The sequence below is a fragment of the Protopterus annectens genome, chromosome 6.part0 (genome assembly GCF_019279795.1).
Source record: "Protopterus annectens isolate FY-2018-M chromosome 6.part0, PAN1.0, whole genome shotgun sequence".
NCBI classification, from domain to species: Eukaryota; Metazoa; Chordata; order Ceratodontiformes; family Protopteridae; genus Protopterus; species Protopterus annectens.
This window is the reverse complement of record NC_056737.1, coordinates 275,020,274-275,030,273: the sequence shown is the minus strand read 5'-3', so window position 1 is coordinate 275,030,273 and position 10,000 is coordinate 275,020,274. Positions and strand designations below refer to the sequence as shown.

The window sequence follows — 10,000 nt, the reverse complement described above, 5'->3', positions numbered from 1 at the left end:
TGGGTCAGTGTGAAGAATAGTTTAATAATTTATCAGGTATCTGTATTGATAAGAGTTGCTATATTTAGATACAGCTAGAACCTCTGCAGACAGAGCAAGTAAATACAAAAGTGTTTTAATTTTAAGAAATAATTTTTTTGTTTGACACTTTAATTCTAATTATGTACCATGCATTCTAAAATATTTTTTTATACACACACACACACACACACACACACACACACACACACACACACACACACACACACACACACACACACACACACACACACACACACACACACACACACACACACACACACACACACACACACACACACACACACACACACACACACACACACACATCTAACCTGCACCAGCTTCTGTCTGTCACCATTCACACCTCAGTCTTCTCCATGTCCTCACCAGGCAATCTTGCACATAACCCTACACCTGGCAGGCTCCTCAAGGAGTTAGTTGTATGGTGTTATTCTTACTGCCGGAAAGCAAAGGCCATAGAGGAAATCATGGAGAAGGTGATGGGAGGTATTATTCTTATGGAAGTTGTAGGGCAATATATCTGCCAAGAAGAATGATGTGCTATGATGTCTGCACATCTGTCACTCCCCCTTACATAACATGCTGAGCTGTGAGATTCCTGGTCTCAACCTGTGGTTGCCTAGACAGCAGTTCTTTCCAAATCTTTCCCCTGAGATAGGAGAACTGTCTGTCTGCTGCTTCATCCTATCTTTCCATGACCTGCCCTACCCTCATCCCAATTATGTTCCTAAACGCATGTCACCAGTTGCATAGTCAGATGCCCCACCAACTTCTCTGTAAGTGTTTTTATATGAGTTTGGTTTTACAAGATAGTCAAGAGTATTGAATCTAAGGGAAAGACACCAAAATATTAGAGATGCTTATCCCAACTCAAACTTTAGTGTTATTTTCCGCCACTCTTTGCTTCTGCTGCCTGTCAGTCATCAGCCCTTTCTTCAGGCAATCAGCCCATTTGTTTCTTGATCAGATAGCCATCAAGGGTGGTTCATGGGTTTTTCTTGGTTTCATCCCTTAACTGCAAGTACCCATTGAGGTATCAGAGGGACACATGCAGTGAGCTGTCCATTGAACACATCCCCTCACTTCCACAGTGGTTTTCTTATCAAGCAGCACTGCTATGCCCCAAGTAGTATGAGCAGTGATTTTCTTGGTCTCCACCAGGGAAATTGCACTGCATAGTATGCCCCATAGAATGCACAACCTCCACTCCCACCTCTTACTCCCATGGGGGAGGTGAGTGGGTCATGCCCCTTCATTCCTCCCCCCTTCCTGTCCAACTCCTCCAGTGCTGGGGCTGCTAAACAATCCCCACTAACCTGAGCTACAGTTAGAGCTTTATCCAGTTGTGCCATGGAGCCAGGCCTAACTTCAGTACTGTTAGTTTTGTACATCACTAAGGCTGAAATAGAGGACAGTCCACTTCTCTCACATGCAACAACCTTGTAGCAAATTGTTTCAGTGGTCAGGTGCTAGTGATGCAACTTTCTGCATGGAGGAAGTAGATGACTTTTCCTAGCCCCCTGTAAAATGCCTTTGTCAGTGATGCTGTTTGACATTTTGTTTCATCTGGTAGCAACCACTAAACTTCTTTTCACATCTGCTTGGCATTACCAAATCCACCATGCAATAGATGCCAAAGTACATTTAATGAATGTAGCTGTCACTTGTAATAATTTTTGTAGGAAGGCTGCTCTCCTACACCCACCATGTGGGGGATCTGACAAAACACATTGATCTGTTTGCCTTAAGAGAAAAGAAAATTACGAGGGGGTGCCAAAAAGTTCTAGGCCTGACCAACTTTCTAAATTCTGAGCATTATTTTGCCTCTGTACAAGAATTGATGAGACACTACAGATATCCAGGAATTGTGTTGGGTTTATAATGCATGAGCAGCTGGGTATGCAGAAGTTGTCAGCCAAGAGGGTGCCCAAATATTTGAATGCTGACAAGAAAAATCGTCAAGTGTACACTTCCAAGTTGATTTTGCGGCATTTTCGTCGAGCTAGTGCCAACTTTTTGGAATGACTAGTTACTGTTGATGAAGCATGGTTACACCACTATGATCCTGAGACAAAACAACACTCCATGCAATGGCGGCACTCAGGTTCACAAAGGCCAAAGAAGTTCATTACCCAAAAGTCAGCAGGAAAGGTCATGGCCAAAGTGTTTTGGGATCAGGAAGGTGTTGTAATGACTGACTATCCTCCAAGGGGCCAAACAGTTAATGCAGAAAACTACTGTAACAGTCTGTGATGATTAAAGGAGGCACTGAAAGAAAAAACTACTGTAACAGTCTGTGATGATTAAAGGAGGCACTGAAAGAAAAAAGGAGAGGGAAAGCTGCAGAAAGGAGTTCTCTTTTCGCAAGACAATGAACCTGTTCGCAAGGCTGGAAAAACGATGAAAGCTTTGATGAAATTGGGGTTTGAGTGCACAGACCATCCACCCTACTCACCAAATCTTGCTCCATCTGACAATTTCCTGTTTCCAGACCTTAAAAAAAGTTTACAAAGGTGGCAATTTTCAAGTGATTCAGATGTGATTGCAGCAGTGGAGCACTATTTCCGTGGCCAGACTTCAGACTTTTTTTGGCAGGTTAACAGAAACTCCAGACACGGTGTGCCGAGTGTGTTGAACTTCAGGAGAATATGTTGAATAACTTGTAAGTTTCATGGCTCCACATCATTCCCTTCTTGGTTGAGCTTAGAACTTTTCAGCACCCCCTTGTAATTTATATTTTCTCCAAGCTGGTGGTGTGAAAATATGAACCTAGAAGTAAAGTAGGAATTGTGGAGTTTGAGAGATAGAAACATAAACAGATTATTTGTGATCTGTTTTCATTGTGAGCTGTTACTGTTGATGAAAATCTATCGGTACTTCTGTCTTAAATCTGTTAGTGACTTTATTACCGCAGTGTAAAGATGAATTATTGTGACTTTGGGAGGTATTCAGAAACTCTTGCAAAACATTAAGTACTGCAAGGCTGTTTTTCATATAGTCACCTAGTTTCATGGACTGCAGATAAAATGGCTAGCTGAGCACATAAAATACATATTTATGCTTTTTTGTGCAAAAACATGTATTTTAGATGTAGATCTAGCCACATTTTGTGAAACTAGGTGAAAGAACAAAAGCTCACTGGCTCATTGGATTTGGTGACAAGATCTGCATTGCAAGTCCATTTTAAACATGGTGTTTGAAATGCATAACTGCCCACTATAGCCACAGTCTTTGACAGTAAGTGAAAATAAAAAGGCACAGTCTTGCAGTACATAGCACTATGAAGAAGCGGTAAGCCTTTCTGTATACCCCCTTGGTTTAGTGACACTTCCGGCCTCTAAGCAGAACAGTGAGAGCATTACATTTGAAGCCATTTTATGCCAGACATTTCAAGTAGGTCATCAATACTAGACATGAGGAATTAAATGCATTCTATCATTCCAGCTATGAAACTCCAAGCTGTGAAAGTGATGCCAAGTCAAGATTCCCAGAGACTGATGACCCCTTCAGGGACCGGGAAATTCAAGGTCAGACTGTCCTCCTCATTTTCATCTTTAAATGTTGTTAAACCTTTGCTTAAAAGAGTGGCGCATATGTGTAGCTCCAACAGCCTGAAGCTGGTTGTCCTGTTGCTGCTCTGAATGTGTATAATTTTAAACAAGCAAGAATTTATGGCTTTGCAGATGCAAATAAAAGTTCTGACAGAGGGTACAGATTTTCTGTTGTTATTGTTATTATTTTTTTTATTATTCTGCACATGTGATAAAGTAAATACAGAAATATAACTATACGATGTTTAAATATTTTGTTCGGTGAGCACAACTCTATGGATGTTCTTGACCTTGCTGAATTCTATAATCACCTTTTCCCTCTCTGTGGAAATGCTGTTTGGATATCCTTCAGTGTGTTTTGTCTACTTTCAAAGATCAGGTAAAAGACCATCTCAAGGACTCCTGGCTATGCCCTCATCAGGCAAACTTTAACACAAACAACCCCTTCCTTTATCCTTAGTTTCCCACAAGTCTCTCACCTCATAAAGCATTTGGGCTTTGGTAGTAAATAGTGAAGACTGAATAGTAAATAAACCCTATAGGCTGTCTCTTGTAACTATTGCTGTACTTTCTACTTTTAGACTAACATTTCTCAACACTGATGTCCATAGCTAACATTGTTCGTTATTCCTATAATTTACTACGTGTTACTCTAACCCTAAATGGTATATTACCCTAATGTAACCTGCATTACTTAATGCAAAGTAACTACTACTTTTGTACAGATTATATAATACATGCATAAATACAGATATATGTGTATATATATATATATATATATATATATATATATATATATATATTTTTTTTTTTCATTTTTTTTTTTTTTCATGCATATCCATGTTTACAGCTATTCGACTACAAATGTGGGTGTATAGTGTATTTCATTTCAACATATTATGATTATACCAGTGTGAACATACTGCACCAATGTGATTATATACTTATAGTCAGTATACTTTTATGTGATGTGAACTAGTTTGATATTCTGCAATGTTTTTCAAACACTGCACTGTCAGTGTTGACACTAATGTTGAACTTACCTGTGTTAACTTATTTTGTATTTTATATTACATTGTACCAATGGAGCGTTCCTCCCTGGGCCTCCCTTGAAAATTGATTCTACACCCAGATGGACTTCCCTGACAACAACTGAAAATAAATACATAAATAAGCAAACAAATATTTCTGTTAATATCATAGGAAGAGTGATATCACAGACACAGAATGTATATTCAGCACAGTCAATGTTAAGACATAGTTATTTTGAAAAATGTCTCCAGTCTCTCCTCATTAGTGTTTTTACTTCAGTAGTACATCAAATATGTTGCTTTTATTAAAAAAGGCATCTTGCTTTCTCAGCATTGTAATGCTTTTTATCTATTCTGGCTTTGATTCAGTCTATCCCAATTCACTGGTGTCAGTAAAGTGTAAGAATTCAGTTGAATGTCAATGAAAGCAGATGATGCTCTGACAAGTATGAGTCACTATGCATACCCAATGTGTGCTTCTCTTTTCCTTGTTTATACTTGACAACTAAGTCATACTTTGCATACTTTGTAATCATAACAGCATTCTCTGCAGTATTGGCAATGATTTGTTCAACTGCCTCTTAATTATGTTTTGTAATGGTTTATGTGCTGCTTCAACCAACACCTTTACCTGTTTTCCTTGATGTACTACTGAAGTATAAACACTAATGAGGAGAGACTGGAGACATTTTTCAAAATAAATTTTTGCATAAAATTGTCCCACAGCCAATGAACATATTTTCTGATACTTAGTAAATTCATTACCTTTTTCAGTCTAGCCCCACTGTATCATTACATTCTGGTGTCTGGCATCTAGTTGCAATTGCTGTCTTATTTTTATCAAAAAAAAATCAGTACTAGCACTTGTGTCACAGTTTAAGCATTTCAAATATGTTTCTTGCTCAGTACTCTCAATACCATTCCAGGTATTGTTCTAATGTTTTCATTAGTAGCAAAGTTATTTCTGTCATATTTAGTGTAAGTTTTAAATGGTACTGCATCATATCAAGATTTAACATAACAACCTGCTGTCCTCTGCAAGAAGCATTTGTACCATTGCCCAGTCCTTTTAATTGTTTGGTTTCAAGTCTTCAGATGTTAATACATGATCCACTTTCTCTTTTTTATTCTTATTTTACACTTATTTTTAATCAGCATGAGATTTTCTCTTTAGTCTCATCAATAAGTTATTAATTTTTGTATTACATCCAACTTCTATCAGACATTATGGTAATATGTCATCAATAATATTAAAATACAATTGAGTCTCTCATTTATCTGAGCAACAGCCCTCTGAAACTCAGATGCTGATGAAATGCCAAAAATAAGTCTGAGAAATCTGTTTTCCGAAATATGAATTAAAAGCTCAAGGCTTAAACAGTTCCTTAACAAGCTTAATTTGCGAAAAACCTGACTGATGTAAATCACAGAGAAATATTTTGTTGTTACAAAACAGACACCACTTATTCAGTTGTACAAAGTATATAGTAGTGTTTTTTATATCTTTAGTAAGCTCTTGTGCAATTTTCATACTATGTAAACAAATCATTACTCAGCATATTTTGGTTAGATTTGCATTGTAGTTCAACATTCACATTCCATTCCAGATATTTTGAACTGATCCTTGTTTCATTTTTACTTATATTCACATGTTAATTTTATATTGCAACCTTAATCTCTTTAATCAGTAAACAAGTTGCACATTAATGACTTTGGTTTACTGTCTTGCAAATTCATTGTTTTAAATGTTTGAGCAGACATTGCTTTGCAATCGCAGACATTGCTTTGCAATCCACTCCAATGTGTATCCAAACACCAGACTTTGTTTATTAATTCTGAGCTTCTCCACCCAGATTTCTGATAGACACTTTTGTCATATATTTCCCCCTACATTTTGTTTGCACACTATTAACAGTCCTGTGCATATTCACAATGCAAAATTTGCCCACAAACTATTTATTTTCAAGACTTTGCTGCATTAGGCATCTGATATTTTTAAATTAAAATTCCTTACTTTCATTTAACACATTGTGATGCCATGTCTCTTTTCATAGCTTATACAATCTTGATTAATCACAGGTTGCTGATATAGTCTGAAAAAAGTATTGGGTCTAGTGCTAACCACTTTGGTACACCTGGCATAAAAAGTCCTATTTGATATACACCGATTGAGTAGTACTTGGAAGGTGTGGTTTGAGAGATAAATATGAAATCAGCTGATAGCTCATCATCAAAGTCAGTATTTTTAAGATTTCTAATTAGTAGGGAATGAATTATGAATTTAAGACTAATAATTAGTAGTGAATGATTTGTAGCCTCAGTGCCTCCTCGTGTCAACAAAGATACAGCTTGTGAGCAGACCTTTAGTCTATGTTAATGAGAATGAGATCTACAAAACTAATCATTCCTTAACCCAAAATGCTTTTTGGGAAGTTTACCATATTTTTTCACAATTTCAGGTAAATTCTGAAAGGTTTTCCTTAATGGAATACATATAGCATAAAGCTTGAGAGATTCACAAGCCATTATTTTGACTGTTTTGTAACTTGAGCTAGCTTTTTCTGCCTTTCCTCTTCACCCATTCCTAACTTCTCTGACAATGAGCTATGCCTCCTGGTGTCCTGAAATGCAGTCACTCCTCAACACTATGCCATACTTACAGTGGTTTATTATATTTTAGAACTTGTCTACCTTACCTTGCACACTGGCTACTGTAGAGCTTACTATCATTTCTCAGATATATCCAGTCCATCCCCACCTCATCAATACAGAAGCGGGATTTGCAGAGTATATCTATTTGTCCCTGCAGTCTCATGATTAGTGGAGGCGAGAATGGTGACATGCATAGAGTAAAAGACATTGCTGGCAATTAAACCCCATAAGGAGGGGGTTACATTTCAGAGCTGATGAGCTGTCTTAAGTTCACAGTTTACTGTTCAGTGTAGGAGGTCCTGCCATCATTTGTGGCTGCCATGACACTCATTCATGACCAGGATGTACATGAGTGGCAATGTCTGAGGTGAGCATTGTCCTAAAAAAAAAAACTATCCATATGAACAATGCTGGTGCTGTTAGGTTCTGTTAGGTGCTGTTTGGGGAACAGCGTGGGAGAGCTAGTGGGCAAGATGGTGCACTTCCCCACATTGTGTTGTCCCTGTCACTTTTAAAAAAGTGCACTAGATACAGCCTGGGCATCACTCTCTTTAACTGTCCAGATTTTCACAAGGGATCTACACCCTGTCACATTTTTGGCCTGTATGCATAGAACTCGGATTTTGACAGATTGCTAGGAGTGTGGTCAATAGTTTGGATGTGTACCCACTGTTTTAGCAGTTTTGTGTTTGCTGCTTGGTTTCAAGGCCTCACATTTTGCTTGTGATGTTATCATTATGTTTTATGGCTTTTGATTTAAGTCTGGCCAGAGGAAGGAATGTCATTAACTAAAGATTAAAAAAAAGAAGAAAGAGACTGAGGCAAGGGAGAGTAAAAGGGATGGTACAATTGGAAGAATTTAATGTTCATAGATATGTCATCATTAACTAGAGGCATGAGGAAGGATGTACTGGGGGGGTGACTGTTATAGCCATTGATGGCTCTGGCAGATAGTTTGTGAGTAGATTTGATGCATGTACTGACGAAGATTTTCATAAAAGTCCTACCTTGTCTCTGTGCATACATCTCCATTATCTAGATTTAGCCTTCCATTTTGGTCTGTTTCTCATAAAACTAGTGTTTTCTGACAGGAGAGGGAGCATTCTGTTATATCGTATTAACTGCCATAGTTCTGGACCTTCTTTCTACAGAAGGGGGAGCATTATCTCTTATACTGTGCAACAAATGAGCAAAATGGGAGGGTACATTCTAACAGCTCACTAACAGTTACATTTAGGAATGTTACAGGATGGTTAAATTGTTTTACTTTATGATGTGAATTGCAGTTTTAATGAAGTAGTAGGATTTAGTGTTATTTCCCCGAATATCAGATAATAAAAAGAAAAAAAATTCTTAACTCAGAATGGAGTCAGTTTCTTGGTCAATTTGTAACAAAGAAGAACATGGCCTCTAAGAATTGAAAATGAGGATTTTGCCACAAAATGTGGTACAGGTTAGAGGTCTGATGACTACTTGGGCTACATTACTTTAATATTTCCATATCAGCAGTACAGAAAGGGGGGGGGTTGCTCATCACATGTAATTGGTCAATGGGGTGTCAGGCAGGTATCATTTAATTAGGGCTCAGTATGCTTTGAGGAATGTCACAAGGGTGGCCACGGTGGTGCAGTGGTTAACATTGCCGCCTCACAGCAAGAGGTTCTCTGGTTCGATCCCCGGCTGGGGTGCCTTCTGTGCGGAGTCTGCATGTCCTCCCTGTGGTCGCGTGGGTTTCCTCCGGGTGCTCCGGTTTCCTCCCACATCCCAAAGACATGCTGCAGGTGGATTGGGCACTCTAAATTGGCCCTAGGTGTGCATGTGAGTGTGCCTTCTGTGGTAGGTTGGGCGCCGGGCTGGCAACTCGACACCATAAAACTCCACTGCCAATCAATGTGCGGACAAGGTGATCCACTGTGGCGACCCCTAACCGGGAAAAGCCGAAAGAAGAAGAAGAATGCTTTGAGGAATGTCACCTTGTTCAGTGTTGAATGATTTACCGGGTCACACAAGTCCTATTGGGAAGGGTCATTGCTTCATTTCTCCATTTGCCGCTTACATTATGTCACATCGTTTATCGATTATTCTTTATTTTCAGAGATGACCCTAGATTTCTTGGTCCTTTCCTCCCCCGGATCTCCCTAAAATGGTGATCTCAAAAAGAAAGGGCACTATGGCTCTTAGTCAGTAATGGAATAATTAGAACAATTGTTTTTGTCCCAAATGCATACTATTCACCTTCTCTGATTCTGTCATTTGTGCAGGTTAATAGTACTAATGAGTTGTACAGAGTGTCCCTATTTATCCATTGGCTGTTCCAAGTCTTTTACAGACCTTTAGGTAAGAGGGAGAGAGAAGGACTACAATGTTTATTGCTGTGTCATGGAGAGTATATTGTTCAACTGGATGGGATTTCACAGAGTGACCGGACTCTTGCCTCAGATGGCAGGTGCAGCAAAAATTCAGTATGTATCTGATGTATCTTGAGGGTTTAGATGAGGAATGTTTGGGCTCAGGTACATTAAGGGTTTGTATGCTTCCCTGACATAGGGTGAACAGAACTGAGACTACAAGTGGTAACAAGGTACTTTCTGAGCTCAGAGTTATTACTCATCCTCATTTGATTATTGTATGACATTGAGCAAATTTATTTAACCTGGTAGTGCTGGGGTCAGCTGGAGATTTGGCCTAGCATCACTAAGGGGCTGCTGATCTGCATTGAGGTGT

The 10,000-nt window shown here is 38.8% G+C and overlaps 1 protein-coding gene across 5 annotated transcripts in view; it reads left to right on the top strand.

The window, feature by feature from the left end:
- SMOC1 (SPARC related modular calcium binding 1) overlaps window positions 1–10,000 on the top strand; it is a 1,430,756-nt gene that overhangs the window by 995,899 nt on the left and 424,857 nt on the right. For all 5 annotated transcript variants that reach the window (XM_044074027.1, XM_044074032.1, XM_044074030.1 and 2 more), the window contains one exon: window positions 3,487–3,569. In XM_044074027.1, coding sequence (XP_043929962.1) covers window positions 3,487–3,569 — 83 coding nt within the window. The remainder of the gene's footprint in view (window positions 1–3,486; window positions 3,570–10,000) is intronic.